We start from the raw sequence: 20243 nt of genomic DNA, 5'->3' as shown, positions 1-20243 counted from the left end.
AAGCAGAGTAGCAGAGGCAAGTCAGTGGTGGTGCGGGACTGGGACGTGGCTTTCTCTTCTCCGTGGCCAAGAATTTATCCGTTCAACAATTTATTTTTGGAGTATACAATGTTTTCCCAACGATTTAGTCGCCGAGATAAAACATACGGTGGTAGTTCATGCGGACAATTCTTCTAACGGCGATGGGCTGCTGGTGTACGGGTGAAATTGGTGAATTAACGTGAGTAACAGCCTATACTGGACGGCTGGACGCGCACATGGGACCCCAGTGTGTCTGACTGTATGCGCATTTGAACTAAATACAGACCCGTCACCCGAGCGCAGCAGCTGTGCGACAACAAGACATGTCCAGAGACAGGATGACGACTGTGCGCGGAGCACACTCGAGGAGCACTGGCAGCAGTGCAAGTTCCATGGCACCCAAGGAAAATGGCCATAATAATAATAACTCGGCGAGCGCCGTTCATCGCAGCACCGACGCCAACTTTGACCACCCTCCACCCGGCGGCGGGGACGTGTCCCATAACGCGCCGGCGCCGCCGCCGGCGGAGGAGCCGCTGTCTTCGGCGATCGAGCTGACCCAGACGTGGGTCCAGGTCGCCAAGAGTTTCGTGTTTATTTTCCCCATCTACGCGCTGGGCTACTTTGAATTCAGCTTCAGCTGGTTGCTGATTGGACTCGCGATATTTTTCTGGTGGCGAAGGAACACCGGGGGGAAGAGCAGCCGCCTGAGCAGAGCCTTGGCTTTCTTTGAACAGCAGGAGGAGGAGAGAAGTGTCAAGCACGCTGTCACATCCTCTGATCTACCAGCATGGGTAAGAGACACTGTCTGTCTATAAGCTCAGCTGTGGCCAGGCCAGCTGACAACTTGCAGGTTTAATTTACTCTAAGTGCAGCAAATTAAAATTTTGCCATACAAATACCATAGCTAACCCTCAACAGCCTGCTAGCCTCCATGTGGTGGTCCTCAAAGTGGGTTGGGGACCTCCGGGGTAACGGTTCCTTGTAGCCTAGGTGTTCCAAAGGACCAGAATGTAGGTTATTCCAGGTGAGGTCTGTAACTCTGAGTGTAGGCATACACATTGAACCAAATGCCCCCTACAGCTATGGGTCCAATTGGTTCCATTAAACATATACTCAAAGTTATGAGGGTCCTAAAAAGCTTCAGAACCATTAGTAGGCCTACTAGTGGACTAGTGTGCCATAGTGTCATCAGTGTAAATCAGTGTCATACATATTCTGAAGAAAACCAGGAGACTGGCATTCAGTCTTGTGGGTCTTATCATCAAAATAAAGAACAAATATGTAAAAAACACAAAACCTACCAATTGCCACAGACAAAGACAAGTCATATGATACATTTGTCCGTGTATGGACATATTGATGACCCCTGTTTCAGTACCTTTGAGACAAATATATCACCTCTCTCTCTCTCTCTCTCTCTCTCTCTCTCTCTCTCTCTCTCTCTCTCTCTCTCTAACACATGAGTTGTTTAACTTGTTTGTGTGAAGCCTATTTGTTGTGAGTTTCCTGGAACAACAATCAGCTGACAGGAGATGATGGGGGAGCGGCGTTGAGCTGTGAAGCTGTGATCAGGCAGCTGTCTCTCAGCGGTGACATTACCATTGAGCCCCCCGGGTCTAAATCCAGTATGTCACAATAGTAAACCAGACACCCCAGCGGAAAGGGAGACATGCCCACTGACAGACCCTACTGTTATTTTAAGACCCAGAGCCACACCATCACCACATGTGAGTCATATCAACGCACTCTATAAGTGGAAGATGTAAAACAGCCCGTTATCTCTCCTGTTAGATAAGTGTGGGGCTGTAGTTGGTTCCACTGTGCAATCAGAGCAGCACAAAATAGAACTTTACCTGGACATCACGTTGAGGAAGACCTAATTTAGGCTACTTGACAGTAAGCTGTAAATAGACCACAATGACGATCAGCTGTCTCTAGGCCATGCCAAGACATTCACATGGCCCAAGAAGAAAGAGCATAATATATTTTGGTCTGTTCTTGATTTCAGGATTCATCACCATGCTGCTACTCAGGGTAACATGAAGAGTATTAGCCAATAAGGCCTAAACCACACCAATGTTTTGCCACACAACTTGCAACATGTGACTACTTGCCAATACCATGCATGTTCACATCATGTATACTTTATAGAGCTGGGACTCGATTTTTTTTTTTTTTAATTAATCAGAGGCTTTGCGATTAATTAATCTAGATTAATCGCATTTTAATCGCATATCATTATTTGACCCAAGAACAGTGAGAAAGCAATTTTTTCAAATGGATTTTGGTATACTAGTGAATCAATGAATAGTGAATACATAAGTTTAAGCAATAAAACATTGTTTTTGTAGTAATAGGGGTAATAATTCTTTATTGAATATTTGCACACAACTGTGCTGTAATCCACGCTACCATCGGATAGCCTTTTAAATCCTATTTCCAATCCACGGGGACAAGCAAAGTGATCTCAGCGGCTTCCCCCAGTCTGGTGAACTGTCTGCGGTTTCTGGTGGTGTTATTGTCTGAAGAGGACACGGACACTTGGTGCGCAGGTCCGTTTGAAAGCTGTCCAGTGACAACGTTCCGCGGTGAAAAAAATAGTGCGATTAAAATGCGTTAATTTTTTTAATGCATTAATTTTTCTGTAGTTAATTAATCGTAATTAATCGCAATTAGTCCCGGCCCTAATACTTTACATTACTTCAGACCATTTTTAAAATATTTTATTATTTGTCCCTTTTTTTAGACACTATTGAGGTACCCAGTCTTCTTGTATCCGCTATTCGCTTGCTCCTAGCTGATGCATCGTTGTGGTCTATTTACATTTCACTGTCAAAGTAAATGAGATGTCATTCTGTTAATGTGGAGAAAACACAGTGTAAAACAATAGCAGCTCAGTTTTTAATCCCCCAATGTAATTGCCTCGCAATTATATGCCCCAACACTCTTGTATTGGTTTCTGTCTCCTGAAAGGCTTTACAAGAAACACCACAAAGACAGGCGGAGTCCCTTAGCAATATTGTTGACTGCTTCCTGGCTATAAGCAGTGGGATTGTGTCACCAATTAGAAATTATACCCACTTAAGAGCAACACTGATGTCTTATCATCTAAATTGCAAACTGTTTTATGACAAAACAGCAGGCTAAATGAACATACAATGAATAAACATACTATTAAACTTTGTGCACAAACCAATCCTTGTTTTCTTCACATTCAGCAGTTCCCACTTCCCAAGGCTCATCTGGTTGATTCATTCTTAGGCATCTTCTGTGACAAAATGCAGGCCCAAACCCAGATGGACAGAGCTGACATGGTTGTAGCGACATCATCAAGTCCGGCAGTACTTAACCCATTAAGACCTGAGGCAGATTCTACAAATGTCATCTAAGTTCTAACAGTTTTCTGAAAAACGATATGCTATATCACTGTCTGTGCTCAAAACCTTTTCATGTCAAGGACCCCCAAAATTATATTTATGTGTCCGCTGACCCCCATCTCAAAATATTTTCTTCCAGGGACACCCAGAAGCAAAGATATGACTTAAAATTCTTTGCTTTAAAAAAATTATATATTGAAAGTTTTGCACACATTTTCACGATTTTTCAAAAAATAGCAGATCTACAAGCTCGCAGTGCGGCACCAAGTGACGCCCTGTTAGCTTGTATAACTGCTATTCTTCGAATAGCCAAAGTATATAATGGTTAGCACTAGCAGAGTTAGAATCTAAAGTGACACGGATGCTATCCCGGCAATGGGTTAACTATCTGAAAGCTTCTGTCCTCTCCAGAGGGAGTGCGAGTCGCCGTCAGCCACAGACCATTAATATCTCACTGGGTGACATCACCTCTCACCAGCGTCCAGTCCGCACACGGACCGACCCTGTGATGATGATCTCTGATGACTTATTTATGGTTGTTCCTGAAACACAGTGAGAAAATCAGATTCTGCTGTCACCAGACTGAGACTGGCTGTGTTTGTTGTGGTGGCTGTTAAAAGAGAGGAGAAAGCATACCAGATAATGTATAAAAGGCTATACTAAGTTAGGGTTGTCCCGATTCGATCAGGTGATCGGAAATCGGGGCCGATCGCGTCATTTCCAAATGATCAGAATAGGATCGGGAGCACAAAAACGTGACCGGGACATCCGTAGTATTAATATTATATCCATATCGTGATATGGCATAGGTCTTATATAAAAATATAAATATTGAATCGGGAAAAATCGGTAACGGGCGGCAGATACTCAAAATCAAATGATCGGAATCAGATCAGAAGCAAAAAAACATGATCGGGACATCCCTAATTGTATGCATTATCTGGGATGCTAAGTAAGGATCAACTGTGCACCTGAATCTGGTCTAACTGTTACAGTAGACTAGGGGCTCCATTTTCGTCACCGCTAAACCCCTTATCCCTAAACTTCTTTGCCTTTTTACTATTTTGAAAAACATTCTTGAATAGTTAAAATGGCTAGTCTATAAGCTCACAACGTGTCAATTAGATTGGTTAGTTGAACTATTCAAAAATGTTTTTCAAAATAGTAAAAAAAGGCAAAGAAGTTTAGGGATAAGGGGTTTAGCGGTGACGAAAATGGAGCCCTAGAGGTTCTCAACGTTTTTGGCTGGGGACCCCCGGAAATGCTTTGGCCATGTCTCTAAAAGACAATTCTTTGCCACGGACACATTTGTCCGTGTACGGACATATTGATGGCCCCTGCATTGGGCCCAGAAAGCTGGCATTGCTCTGGCTCTAGTCTTGTGTTGTGGAGAAGGAAAAATGTATCAACTAAATGGTACAACCGCCGTATTTGGCAATATCTGACAGCGAGACGGAGAGAGTGAGTAATATATTAGGACTGATCCTTAATAATGTTAAGGCTGAGTAAATACTGTACGAGTGGATAGTTTTATGAAGATTAAAGGCAGACCATTTATAGATTTAAACTTGATCTGGTGTCAGTTCTTTTTCCCCGCCATCAAGATTTAGGCGGTGATAAAGTTGGCATTGATTTTGCAGGCCATTCCGGCTGAGTGACCAAAATCCTGAAGTTAGAACCCAGCTTCTCGTATTACTAAACTGTATTCTTGGTTCCAGTTAGCCTCGGAAACCCAGACGTTTTATTTCCAGGTTCCAGTTGATTTCCCTGTCTGGCTGAGTCATTTACCACATGGTGCTGTAGCTGTAGCTACCTATAGTCCACAATTAATAGTCTGTGCCTGTACTGTCTGTATGTACTACAGGTCCTGTGAGACACCACAGTTGCAGACATAAACAAGCAGGCATATCTATTGTTTGAGAAACACGACCTTCACTGTAAGTGCAGACATAACGGAGCTGATAAGTAACGGTCATGCAAAACCCTTCCATTGAATTATACAGAAATAACTGGCACTGAGATCACATGTCTTCTGTGTTCAGGTCAGGAATGTGATTCTTCAGGTTTTAAGGGGAGATTATCATGTTCTTACCTTTCACATATTGACCATATGCTTTTGAGTTTATTTGAAGAAAAAAAAGCAATAACTCACACACACACACACACACACACGCACGCACGCACGCACGCACGCACGCACGCACGCACGCACGCACGCACGCACGCATGCACACACACACACACACACACACACACACACACACACACACACACACACACACACACACACACACACAATCACAAAACAGGTAAATTCAGACCAATTTGTTATGGTAACCAAGAATGAAAGTACATTTTAGTGCAATAAATTGGCACAGCTTTATGATTTTATGTGTAATAACAAACGGCTTTCCCGATTCACACCATCTGAGACTGGGCAGCACTGAGAAGTAATTAACTTCATTCACAATAGTAACATGTCTAGTTGAATGAGTGATTGATCCATTCATTGTGACTGCACCTGCTTTGTCTGAATGAGCCCAAGTCAGTGTGGTTTAACAGTGCGGATAATCACTTTGAGTTCCTGACAATTCCATTGCTGCCCGAGGAAGGGTTTGTGACTCGAAGCGTGTTGCCTGCAATGTTTATTTAACCTTGTTTTGGCCTGGGCCATGGCTCAGCAGTCCAGGCACCTTTGCTGGTAATCCAGTCTGGCAGTGTGCAGGGGGTTCGACTCCTGATCCCGACGGCCTTTACTGCATGTCACCATCTCTCTCCCCATTTCCTGTCAGCCTACTGTCTGTCTCGCCATAAAAAATATAAAATAAAGGTGAAAGCCACAAAAAAAAAACATAACACACAAAACAAAAACCTTGTTTTGTGTGTTATTTGCGAGCCTAGAAAACGCTGTGGGGCAGAAACCTCTTATCTATGTTTTAACTTTTCGTTTTTTCCTAAATGAATTGGCTTACTTGATCACTCGCTCAGTGTCACACAAAAGTATAAGAAAAAGGAGCTTGTGATTCTGCAACTTTTTATATTTTTGAATTTGAATCCGGGAAAGTAACTGTTTCACCCCGAGAGAGACGATATATTGAAGGTATATTAAATAGGGATGCACCGAAATTGAAATTCTTGGCCGAAACCGAATACCGAATATAGGAAACAGTTGGCCGAATATCCGAATATGATTAATATTATACATCTTTTTTCCTACCATTGCTGTCATGGCCGTACCTTAAAGCTACCTGATTTATGGCAAAATAAATGGTTATGGCAAAACTTAACCTAAATAATAATCACTATTATGGGTCCATAAAACATTTATTCAGCTCTTTTGAATGCATTAATTGCATACACTATTCAGTGATATACTTTCTGCCTATTCGGGCCGAAACCGAACATTTTCTGCGGCTGAATATTCAGGGCATCACTAGTTAAAATAGTATGTTTATACAGAGTAAGTACAGAATAAATAATCTCTCAATCACCAGGCAATGACTGTGACACAGTCCTGTATCTGAAAGGTCAGAAGGTCAGTCCTTGCAACCACAATGTTTCCAGCCATACAGGTCTAGTCCAGAATGCCACTTAAGCACTATAAATACTTTGTTGTACAACAAATAGAAAAAAATGTTGACCTACAATCTTATAGATGTTTGGAAAATGTGAAAGATTTAGAAAGCTTTTGCCTATAATGCCATGTTGAAAGTGGTTATCACTTAACATACCTACACCCGCACAGTATCATTGGTATGAAGTGTAACTGAATATCGCTGTTTTAGTATCCTCACTTAACCCATTAACCTGAGTTTGATTCTACAAATGTTATGTTATGGTTATGGCAAAACTTAACTTAAATAATAATCACTGTTATGGATCCATAAAACATTTATTCAGCTCTTTGAATGCATTAATTGCATACACTATTCGGTGATATATTTTCTGCCTATTTGGGCCGAAACCGAATAGGCCGAAAATGCATATTTAGCCATTTTCTGCCGAATATTTTCTGCGGCCGAATATTCGGTGCATCACTAATATTAAATGTTCTTTATTTGTTAGGATTGTGCAGTGGTTCCCCTCTTCAGTTATCTTGGAGCTTTGCCTTTTTGGGAACACAAGGACTTTTTTTCTCGTGTGCATAGCATCCTCCTCACGATTACATAACAGCCACTTTCACCTTGTATAGAAGCACAAGGCCTCAATCTGTCACACTCTCTTGAGGTTTTAGGCTACAGCCCTCCTTACTTTACTGTCTTCCCTCTATCCGCTTCTCTATTCGTCTTTCTTTGCCATAGTGCTGGTTCAGCACTTATTCTGCCCACATGAGGGCTGGTGGTGTCCCCCGGAGCTGCTGCAGAAAACGCTGTCTCCCCACATTTACTATGGAGAGCCATTAGTTTGGGTTAGTTAGGTTAGGAAAACACTGACTCTCCTTTTAGAAAGATTGTGTGTCTGAGGAATTCCTTATCTTTGTGTGCGTGCCGTGTGCGTGCGTGCATGTGTGCGCCAGCGTGTGTGCGTGATTGTCAGTGTTACTCTATATATGCCTGCGCTCTTCCCTGCTTAATTGCTAATGCAAAACCTCTAAAGCCTGTGATACTTGCTTTACTTGCTTTACCGTAGTCTGTTAGACTTCTATTCAGGAAAACCACAGCGTAGACCTGGTGCAATTAGTCATGACATTTGTTTTATTTATTTAGACTTTACTTCCTTGAATGCCTAGACCTTTGAAATGTGTACCATATTCATATCTTGCAATGTTAGTATACAACAGGCTCAACAGTCAACAGTCAATTATATGCATCCTATTCCTTAACAGGGTAAAATAATATACATAAATGCAGGAACAAAGTTTGACAACCGTGGAACCGTTTTACTGTGTGAAATCCTTTTTTGGCCTGTTATTGTTTCGGTATATTTAAACCCTTTATATCACTCAGGCAAGCAGCTATTTCTCAGATTGATTCAGCAGCTATCTATCTAGTCATGATATTGATCTGTGACACAAAACGGAGGGTTCTCTTGGGTTTTGGAAGTACTTGTTTCTTCTCTTCAGAAAAGGACTTTAACTAATTGGTATTGGATGAAAAATGTTCTTTTTTTATCGCACCTAGACGAGCCCTGTCTATCTGTCTGCGTATATTATCCTTGTAACCTGCTGGGACAGATCAGTGCCAAATTTCTTGTTCATGCTACCAGTAGGCAGAGGAGGGGAATGCATGATTCTTTTAAAATATAATATTTGTAAATATGTTTTTGTTCTTTTTTCTTTCACATTTTGTGCCTGAAGAAGGTCTTTGACCGAAACGTTGCCAATAAAGTTAGTTTTGCAAGTGCAGACGGTGTGCGGGTCTTTGTGCACTTTATGTGCATTTTCCTGAATACATTGAGCCCTGCCTACGCACCCGCCTCAGAGCATGCAGGTGTGCATAAGACTTTGTTGCTTTTCACATTTTTATGTATTCACATCTGACATCAGAGATCCACTGGGAAGCACGCATGATATTGTTAGACACCGTCTTGTTTTGTCTTGTTGAGGCTGCAGGATTTCTGAATACTGGACATGAAATGTAAAAAATAAAGTTGTACACGTCATGTACTGTTGCTGTCACGATTATGACATTTTAATTGACGATTAATTGTCGCTCTAAAACTAAAACAAAATACATACATACATGGATGCACTTGGGACGTATCCTCAGTGATGTATCCCAAGGTCATCGGGGTTTCGGGTCTCCCAACGTCATACCCCTCACTCAGGTGACCCAGCCGGGGTGATCAAGTCCCGACTTACGTCCCAGTAGCTACCCTCGATCAGTCCCATTAGGGAAAAACTAGGGCCACACAATCCGTTCCTCCTGAACTACACTGCCGGGACTGGGAAGTACCATTCTGGCGTGTGGAAGGACTAGGCTCTGTGGGTTGACTCCTGTCCGGGCCCCTCCTACGTCTCACCAGGTCCACTCCTACTCTCACCAGGTCAGGCCCTGTGCGTTGCACCAGACTCCCAGCACCAGGCACTTTATTCAGGAATGGTTTAATTGTGTTTCTGTCATTGAACATTATAAAACATGAATACAAATTACATTTCTATTTGGCTTTTAGGCTTCCTAAGTCTTTATCCTAAGCGCTTTACATTCACACACCGATGGCAGAGGGAGGAAACCATTAAGGCACCAACATGCTCATCGGAAGCAATTAGGGGTTCAGCGTCTTGCTCAAGGACACTTCGACACTAGCTCTAGGGGAGCCCAGGATCGAAGTATTGCTGCCACCCCTTGTGACAGGCCTATGTATACGGCGTAAATTCCTCAGTGTTCATTTAACTGTGTGAAATGTACAAATTCACAACACGCGATTGACTGTGCTTGTAGGCATAATTAAAACCTGCACACTAGAGCTGATCTGTTCTGTCTGTTCTATTGCAGGTACAGTTCCCAGATGTGGAAAGAGTGGAGTGGCTCAACAAGGTAAACTATAAAATAGTAATAATTTCTTTCTGTGTGTCAGGCAGGGGACTGCAGTGCTCCTTTGACACTGCATTGAGGATCCTGTCACTACTCTCTATCAGTGTGCTGCACTCACTGCACTGTACACATACTGTACATCACATTAAAAGTCTTCCAGATTTTTTTAATATTCATTAGTACACACACTGCCACAAGCTAGCCAGTTGTTTCCCTTGCAGCACTAACATTTAATTGGTGGGACTTGCAGCTAGATGCATTTGACTGAAATATTTCTTGAATGACTAGATTTAATATAATGTATTGGTCTTATTTAACTGGTGTTAAGTGTAGGGGTAAGAAAGAATGGCTTAAGAAAGGCAGTGTTTAGGTTGTAGCCGAGGAGGTAGTAGGGAGTGACAGTTATCTGAGTCATCAATCATACCGTCACTCCCAGCTCACTAACGATTACCGGTAGTCTAGTTTAAATTCCCTTCAAATCACCAACAAGATTATAAAATTGAATGCGAGGGCCACAGCTATATGGTGCCCTGGACAATTTTTTTGCAACTGATACCCTGGCCTACAACAATACGATGGAGAAGTGGTGCTGTACATCTATAACCAGAGTTAAGTTAACACTCAGGATTTCACTCTGTAGGAGGAGAAAAAATTACCGTTACATGAGCTGAGGAGAGAGATGGAAGGGATTTCTTTATTTTTTTAATAATAATTTATGATAAGGAAAGATTTAGGGGGAGAGGCTGTGATTCTGTCAGGAAAGGAGGACATGAAAGATGCCCGTGGAAGACAAGCTGCCTGTGAACTTGATTCAATGGTTCGAAAACCGTGCCATTGTGCCAGATGAGTCGATGTCAGCAAACTCAGCACTGACAGCCCTCTCCTCTCCTCTCCTCTCCTCTCCTCTCCTCTCCTCTCCTCTCCTCTCCTCTCCTCTCCTCTCCTCTCCTCTCCTCTCCTCTCCTCTCCTCTCCTCTCCTCTCAGACGGTGAGACAGATGTGGCCGTACATCTGCCAGTTCATAGAGAAGCTGTTCCATGACACCATCGAGCCAGCGGTGAAGGCGTCCAACGCCCACCTCAGTACCTTCTGCTTCAGCAAGATTGACATGGGAGACAAAGTGAGTGTCTCTCCTAACAGTGTCCCTGTGGTGCTTTAAGGAGCTCAGCGTTGTTAAGTGTAGCTCTAAAACAGGTGATAAAACAGACTTCCAGAAGCAGGTGTTGTTGGGACAGCTTGTGCGTTCGTGCGTTCGTGCGTTCGTGCGTGTGCTTGCGTGTCTCAAATAGTTTCCATGTTGTGGGGTCACCAAAGAGGTCGAGAGCATGCCAACCACGTGGAGTTTGGACTACAGTGATGTTGTGGTCATGACTGTTTCCTTTGTTACTGATGGTCTACTACAGTGGTTTTCAACCTTTTTCATATCAAGGTCCATTCTTTATTGGGCATTTGAGCCATGGACCACCATTTGATAAGATGTAGCCTCTCAGACCCAAAACAAACAAATATTTTGTTGTCGTTGGATAAGATCTTGTCCACAATTCCATGCTGTATTGATGTGGTGCAATAGGAGAGATAACAGGCAAACGTTGATCAAAATAACAATTGTTCCACATCTCTAATTGTGTAGACTTCCTGTAAATTAAGTATAAGTTGTTTAACAATAATTTTACTCTTGAGAGAGTAAAACAAAACCGGGTCCATTTGATTACATTTTACATTCTAAAGAGTTAAGCTAAATATCTATAAGGGTCCATTTTGTTACCAAATCTCCATCATTTAGGAACCCCGGACCACTGGTTGAAAACCATTAGTCTACTACACTGTTTCTTCTGTTACAGCCCCTTAGGATCAATGGGGTCAAGGTTTACACCGAAAACGTTGACAAGCGGCAGATCATCATGGACCTACAGATCAGGTGATCCAGCCAGTCCTGTTATAGACCACATCCGTTTAAATTATTTATATGTATATTTATTTCATCTTAAATGTTTTATTTCCCCCCCAGTTTTGTTGGGAACACTGAAATCGATGTGGACATCAAAAGATACTACTGTAAAGCTGGAATTAAGAGCATCCAGGTAAGCACGTTTCACTATTAATGTACTACATTGTGATTTGTGACACGTTGTTGTGGGATAACTGACATGACATGAGATAATTCTTCAAAATAATAAAATAAGGAAATATTCAAACATTTTGTGCGGTCTGAAAAGCCCACTCGGAAGATCCAGCCAGGTTGTTTTTTAGCAGCGTTCTGACTCTGAGTGTAAAATTGTGGCCTTGAGGTTTTTAATTTTTACGGTGCAATTCTACTGACTGTGCTGTAGCACTCCTGCTTTATATCAGTATGACGATGCATGAGAGTGAGAGAGACTGACTAGGAATGTCTGGGGCTCTTGCTGATAAGGCTGCCGTAATAAGTGTGTGTGTGTGTGTGTGTGTGTGTGTGTGTGTGTGTGTGTGTGTGTGTGTGTGTGTGTGTGTGTGTGTGTGTGTGTGTGTGTGTGTGTGTGTGTGTGTGTGTGTGTGTGTGTGTGTGTGTGTGTGTGTGTGTGTGAGGGTGTGTGTGTGTGTGTGTGTGCGTGTGTGTGTGTGTGTGTGGGTGGAGAGTATTATTTGCCAATAGGGCTGAGCCAGATTGGCAGGGCTGTTGTGGGCTGGGGCTGGTGTGTGTGTGTGTGTGTGTGTGTGTGTGTGTGTGTGTGTGTGTGTGTGTGTGTGTGTGTGTGTGTGTGTGTGTGTGTGTGTGTGTGTGTGTGTGTGTGTGTGTGTGTGTGTCAGTAGCACAGATTCTTTTTGTAATTTATATATTCCAGAGAGCATCTCAAAGTGGGTGGCATGGCACAAGTCCAAGGGTGCCACAGAATACTTTGATTGCATTTTGGAATTGAGTTGCACTGTACTTGCGTTAAACAAAAATAAATAAATAATAATAATATCTACACCAAATCTCTTCACCCTCTGACGGCCCCAACGCCCAGTCTCGTTGTATTTGGCCGAAAATGCCCGAAAATTATGGCAAATTATTATTATTATTAAATAATCACAGAATGTCACTGCACTCCCGCAACTGCTCCACTGCACTCCCACAGCTGCTCCTTACAACAGTGGTTTACCGGATTTTGCTGTTTGTGCTAAATAACATCATAATCATAAAACCACCATCCATTACCCATTTCATGTCACGCAATCAATAGCTAAAGCTAGCAGTGATAAATAGCTAAAGCGTAACATAATGCTAACACCGAATGGGGTTCCCGCCCCAAAATGGGTTAAGCCCATATGGAAGCCCATATGGAGTGCCAGCACACATATGTTGATCCTTCCCCATCCATCCTTCCTCTTCGATGTCTCCCTTTTGACTGATACCTGTCCATTCAAACTAGACGGAAGTTATTAGTGCAGCCGCGCCCGGCAGCAGGTGAAAACTAGAGTTATCAACAGGCCCGAAAATTAAGGCCTGGCCTTCATCAAACCCTGTACACTCAAGAGAATGTCCCCGCTACTGTTCTGACATTCCATATGTTGATCTGACCTCATCAAACCCTGTACACTCAAGACATGCTCCTTATATGGCCAGTACAGAATTCATTGGCTTCCCAATCACTTGAAACATTGGATAATAATACATATACACTATACAGCATACGTGTGTGCTGCCTTTTTCTCATTTTTACTTATTTACTGCCTTAGGCCAGCACCTCACCAACACTGGTGTGCGGCATGCGCCCTTTCCTGTTTTGTCTACCAGTACATAATTAATTCGATGTTGAGCTGACCCCCAACGCTAACGGCCAGCACTCACCCAGCCGTCTGCCCTCTACGAGGCGGACGCGTGCATATTCATGTAGCATAATATAACATAAATCTAAGGTACTGTATTCATTATTTCACTATTCAGTAGTGCCGGGGATGAAAAAGTTATTCACGGGGCTGACCTGAGACAAAAGGTCTGAGAACCACTGCCATGGATTCTTTCTCATGGCTAACTCTTTGCTTTTCTCTAAAAAAACATTTATACTTGTCATGCACCGAAAATAGTAGACCTACAAGCTCACAACACATTGCAGCACGACACTTTGTGATCTTGTAGATCGGATAGTTCCAGTGCGTGACACAGTGCCCAGCTAAATCATGCGTAATAGATAAGATAAGATTAACGAGGGGTATTTGAATTGGTCAAACTATCAATAAAATACATGTTAATCATCTTCTCGAAGACCCTGGAATACCACAGTGGAAATAATATTGAGCTTTCATCCTCGGTGATACATCGACTTTGTGTCGGAAAGTGCTCTTGTGCTCTTTTTTATGTCACCAAATAAAATCAATCAATCAATCAACCCTAATGGTCTTGGATATGTCATAAAAGCAAAGGGCTATAGATGTTGTGTGTGTGCTATGGATATGTGTGTGCTGTGGATGTGTGTGTGCTGTAGATGTGTGCGTACTGTAGATGTGTGAGTGTTTGTGCGAGCCTGTTTGTATGCCCTGGCCCCTTCTTGACTGTATCACAGCTGAACAAAGTTGGCCGTTACAGGATATACTCAATGCATGCACCTCCTTGGAGACCCTCTCCAAGGCCCTCATTTATCATTTGAGTGTCAAATCTGCCCCAAATTCGAGTGTAGGTTTCGTAGTACACCCACGTTGCCACGGCATTTATAAAGTGATCGCAAACAGCTGATCCTTCCTTAATTTAATTCCTAGCCGTGATAAATGTGACGGCTGAAATCAATCTGGCACGCCCTATGAAATCAAGCCTTGCTCTCGTTTTTGCGACATGAACAACTGCAATACGACCACACAATGTATGGTAAACCATGGTTGATCGAGCCAATATAAAAGTTTCCCCACGCTTGTCTTGCTGCCCGCCCGTAATTTCGGTGTGCACCCATATTTTGGTGTACGCCGAGTTGATAAATGAGGGCCTAAGTGATGTTGGACCTGTCCCTGACACACGGCTCCCATTATGAAACCACTAGCAGACGACATTTCTCCTGCAGCTTGCTATTCTGTAAACTGATAATACATCAGCCTCTGGTCCTTGCCAGCCTGGAGACAGTTCAAAGTACCCATATAGCTGGCGCAGCTCACCCGATATTTTTGTAAGAATTAATTGGGAAGTGCTTCAATACCATTTTGAAAGCGGCGGTGGCTTTGTGCGGAGTGCAATGGTTGTGTGTTGTTGAACAGAGAGGAGAAGGCATCAGGTTGAATAATCCTGGCGGGTGTCACTCGTTAATTGCAGTAGGTGAAGCAACTTCATTTTAAATGAAGGCCAACATGATATCAATTTAAAAAAACATATATAGTAATTGGGAACCTCCCGTTAAGGAACCAGGAATCGTTAAAATTCGAATGGATCCCGACCCTATTGGAGAGTGTACAGATGTAACAAAACGGACCCTTACGGGTCACGGCACAGAGGGGGTACGGGGGGATTGTACAGTGTATAATGTTACCAGCTCCGTCATGTGCGCCATGCAGCCAGCAGAAACACCAGCGAGGAATGTTCCATCTCGCTCTGTGACATTACGAGAACAGCTTATTAGGTGGGTCAAGGGCCTTCGTGGTGTGAGTTACCAGATACTGAACGCTGTCTTTAAATTGTGTGGGGGCGACAGCGTGTGTGCGTATGTTTTTTTTTACTTTGGCATCATGTGTCCCTGTTGTGTTTCCACAGCTCCACGGAGTGTTGAGGGTGGTGATGGAGCCGTTGCTAGGTGACATGCCCCTTGTAGGAGCCCTGTCCATGTTCTTCCTCAAGAAACCGGTGAGTCTGTCCGTGTCTACTGTAGAAGCTGCTTATCGACTCATGACATCGATCGTGCACGCTGCTCAGGCCTACGTTTCTGTGATACTGCAGGGAAATTTAGAATGTGAATTTGTGATGTGCTGCTTGCGGCAGAACCTGAAATCATTCAGAGGTGCTTTAAAGCGCAAATAACATGTATTTTAAAACTGCTTTTAATATTTAATATCATATTGTCTATGTCCCTCAAACTTGGTGGTTGGGGTGGTGGGGTGCTGATATGCAGATTATTTAATATTTGAGTCATTATAATACTGATGCTAGATAAACCCTGGCTTGTTTCCATTCCATGCCAGCTTGGAAAATCAACAATGGTGGACATTGTAAACAAAGTGGAAATGCAAATTTGGAACTGAAGACTGAAGAAGAGGAGGAATTATATAAGTAGGGTGACATTGATGACATCACGATGAGGCCAAAATCAGTTGAGCTGTTCCTGAGAGCAATTTCCATTAAAACACCCATATGATATGAAAGCCTGATTGTTCAAAATTGGTTATTTGTGGGGATAGAAAACACATATGGGAGACCCAAAAACACAAAATAAATTGAAAAAGTAGAATTTTATTTTATAGGTCCTTTAATAAAACTCTGTGACGGCGTGACAGTCGTCGAAGAAGTAATGACGGCAAGGAGCTGGAAGACATGCCTCTACACTGTCTGAAATAGTACACAATGGAAATGAAATTGTTCACACACGGGATGTAGAAGAAATTTTTGAGTCAATACGTGTTTTAAACATCACAGCGGTGCTTTTCTAGGCAATTACTGTAGCTCCATTGTTCTGTGCAGGAAAAGGGCAGGATTCATCTCATTTGTTTACTAGTGTGTTGACACATTTTGGGTGAAACATTGTGCTTAATATTACACTTTAAGCTCAATGGCAGCAATACCACAACCTTATTCAAGGTGTACTGTTCTTTTCTTATATACTGTGAAGCCCTACTCTTGACATTCCCAGCATTCCCAAACGTACGACAAGGGGGGGATAAAACATCAAGATTCGCCAGGCCAGTTGCTTGCAAATAAGACTTTTGACATCAGTGTCCTCTTCTTCCCCCCAGCACAGAGTCACTGCCGCTCCGTGCTCTGTAAAATAGGCCTTCTCAGTGGAACTACTGTGTACAACATTACACACACTACCGCCTCAAATAGCTACAGATAAACGCTAGCCCTACTTTAGTGGATATGTGTGCCCCAGGCACTTCGCTGGACCCAAACTTAATAGACATATCTGAGAGACCAAAGAGCACTTTGTGACGCGTTGTAAGCTTGTAGATCAGCTGTTTTTGCTATTTTTAAAACTATACAATTATTAAATATGTTAAGTTAAGTTATTTGTCATATCTGCCCTGTGCATTTTTTTTGATTACGAAGCCTAAAAGGCAAACTTTTATTCATATGTTCCATTGTTGAAGGCCCAAAAACACAATTAAATCGTTAATCGCAATTATTTGTACGACATGGTCAACTTGAATTTTGTAATAGTGACAGGCCTACATGCATGCACACAAGCATAGATATTGCTGTATGACAAGATGATGTCATACAGCACATCAATCCTGTCCGGTGGGTTTCTTCATAAAAATGTTTGTCTTTACTAATATATGTTTGTATCTCAGTCTTCCTGGTTCATGATATTCGTCCTAAAGGATAAACGGAGGGGAGGACATCAGGACAATGAGTTCCTCTTAAGAGTCAAGTACTATAGGCAGGAACATTCACAACCAGAAAAAATCATTACTTTCGAATGAAGCGTAATCGTCCTCATCCGCTGGGTGAGTGTGAGGTGATGCTCCATCCATCTCTCCCTGTCATTCCTCCCAGCCTTACAGTACTGCCAGAGAAGGTGCAATCCAGAGTGCCAACTTAAAGAGAAACATTCCCAGACCATAAGCGATATGCACACTTCTGATCACGTGACCTAGCTGACACCACGGCTGATGCAATGCGGTGCAGCAGTGTAAATAATGTCACTTTAGCAGCAGGACTTTTATTAGAAATCCACCGGCATGATTTGATTTTGACTGATATCAAGCAGATCGTAGACTAGTGATGCCGCTCAGTAACATCAATCTCCTTCGGTTTTATTTGGGCATGTTTGGTCATTATGTCGCGACATTCATTCATTCATGTACTGCAGGAATACAAACATTTACGGTAAATGAGGCGATTGAACAGCACCAGTATCAGCAGATTGGATGGCACACGTGCAGCATCCATGGTCAAGTCAATTAACACCACCATGATGCACATTCAAGTTGCTAGAGCTCTTGATTCTCTATAGCAGTAGTATACGCACACGTTGTAGATGTGCACACACACACACACACACACACACACACACACACGCACGCACGCACACACACACACACACACACACACGTGCACGTCTTTACTAGCTGTGCGCTGCTGCACTCTCCCCTGCAGCACCAGACACATCTGCTGCAGTGCAAGTTGCTAAGGGTGAGAAAGAGAAGGGAGAAAAAGAGGTTAATTCCCTCTGCGGAGTAGTAGAACACTCACTGAGAGGCTGATCTGTCAGCAACGGCAGAGCTCTCTGCCGTTTTTCTTCTCACGTCTCTCTTGTCTTTGATGCATTCTTCTTGCCTCCCACCCCCATCCATGTTCCACTTTGGCCCAATTAATTTAACTCAGAGTGGAGTTCTACACTCTCTCTCGTATCCAAATGATCCCTCGGGCGTATGCAGTATTACTCATTGCTGGATTCATTGGCCGGACACAGAACGTTGTTTAGTGACTGGGCCTTGATTGGAATAATATGGATGAGTTTTATCAAGCTTAAGTCAATGAAAGAATTATGTCTTCACTAAGTAATGGGGTTTTTTGGCTGCTTTCCAAAATTATGTCTTCACTAAGTAATGGGTTTTTTTGGCTGCTTTCCAAGAGCAGCACGCAAATAGACCAGGAGTGTATTTTTAGCGGAGCACGTGTGCTTCTCGCTTTTGGGATAGCCTACATGTGAAACATGTCAGATAGAATGTGAATAAGCATTGTCTAGAGAGCATTGGTCTTCAACAGGGGGTCCAGGACCCCTAGGGGGCCCTCAGAGTTACTAAAGCATGTGATAGGATTTTTTTTATATCATGATATGTTTATATATCAGATCTACAAGCTCACAAGTATTGAGGGTTAAGAGTGCTTAAATGTGCTTACAAACTAAATGTGTGTGTATGTGCATGCATGCATGCATGCATGTGCCCACAGTCCACACATGCACAATAAAGCAAGTAAAATTGAACATAATAATGAATTTGATCTAAACTTAAAATAAAATAAAATATTTTAAACCTAATAACAAATCATCTCAATGTTTATGCTTTTGAAGTTTGATATTTTACATTTATCTAAATAAATAAAAGTAATTTGGGATGAAGTTCTCCATTTTGCTGCTGTTTGCATCACCCACCTTTTTATTAGAGTTCCTTTGTTTGCTGTGCTTTAAGGCATGTGTTGCCTGGATACCATATTGAATGGAAGATGTAGCACATGGGCCACATACATCTAAATGTACTCTTGGAATCAATTATAAGTAATTTGGTTTTCCACTTTAGCAGACTGTGTGCATTAAGGTGATGAAAAGACTGCAGAGACAACGTATTAATTATCCAGTGTAGCATTTCTCACAGGTGTGTCTTAATTCTTGCTTGTTTCCCTTTTACTGTAGCTTCTGGACATCAGCTGGACTGGCCTCACCAATATACTAGACATTCCTGGGCTCAAGTAAGTTGTTTTTATATATATATATTTTTTTTGGTTTTTAACTTTTTAAAGAACAAAACATTTCGTTTCCCCACACCTTCCCCCCCCAGCATAAATACAAATACATCATACACCACAGAACAGATAATTGAAACACAGTCACACATCTTGAGATGAGATGAGACATATTTTATTATCCCCGAAAGGGAAAGCACTGAAGCAGCATAATGTGATGATATGAATGAATGGCTTGAATGGCTGTTATGCATATAAAGGGATACACATGCATCCTCGGTGAGAATGTCCAAACATTCCAGTGATATTCCATCCATGTTTCATCTCTGCGATAACCCAGACATTTTTACATCTTCGACAGCGAATACGCCCCATGTTGTTGTGGTTGATGAAGAGTCCCCAGAGGTGTATGTATTAGAGATATAGCCTGCACCTTTGACCCTAGCCTAGAGGAAGCCATTATGACCAAAGCCATTAAATGCCGCAACCCACTCATACATAATACATACCATCTCAGAGCTATTGGCTATACAGTAGGTGCAGACAATGTTTTTATGTTTGGTAGCCTAGGAGGACAGACTGGTTGTCAGAGGGTTTGAACAACTTGGGCGCTTTACACAGATTGTGCATTACATTCACCCATTCACACACACATTCATTCATACACCGATGGCAGCGGAAACCATGCAAGGCACCAACTAGCACATCGGGAGCAATTAGGGCAGGGGTCCCCAAACTACGGCCCGCCATGTCATTTTATGTGGCCCGCCTGCCTCAAGCAAAAAAAATAATATATATATATATTTCTTTTTT

The 20243-nt window shown here is 42.5% G+C and overlaps 1 protein-coding gene across 3 annotated transcripts in view; it reads left to right on the top strand.

Annotated features, from left to right (window-relative positions):
• The first annotated feature begins 15 nt into the window (after positions 1-15).
• esyt2b (extended synaptotagmin-like protein 2b) overlaps positions 16-20243 on the top strand; it is a 51905-nt gene continuing 31677 nt past the window's right edge. For all 3 annotated transcript variants that reach the window (XM_083778459.1, XM_083778458.1, XM_083778457.1), the window contains exons 1-7: positions 16-815; positions 9836-9877; positions 10860-10994; positions 11716-11792; positions 11883-11955; positions 15564-15653; positions 19381-19436. In XM_083778459.1, coding sequence (XP_083634585.1) covers positions 345-815; positions 9836-9877; positions 10860-10994; positions 11716-11792; positions 11883-11955; positions 15564-15653; positions 19381-19436 — 944 coding nt within the window. In that variant the 5' untranslated portion in view covers positions 16-344. The remainder of the gene's footprint in view (positions 816-9835; positions 9878-10859; positions 10995-11715; positions 11793-11882; positions 11956-15563; positions 15654-19380; positions 19437-20243) is intronic.

This window comes from Protomyctophum parallelum (genome assembly GCF_964188405.1).
Source record: "Protomyctophum parallelum genome assembly, chromosome: 12".
NCBI lineage: Eukaryota > Metazoa > Chordata > Actinopteri > Myctophiformes > Myctophidae > Protomyctophum > Protomyctophum parallelum.
This window is presented reverse-complemented; position numbering and strand designations above follow the sequence as displayed.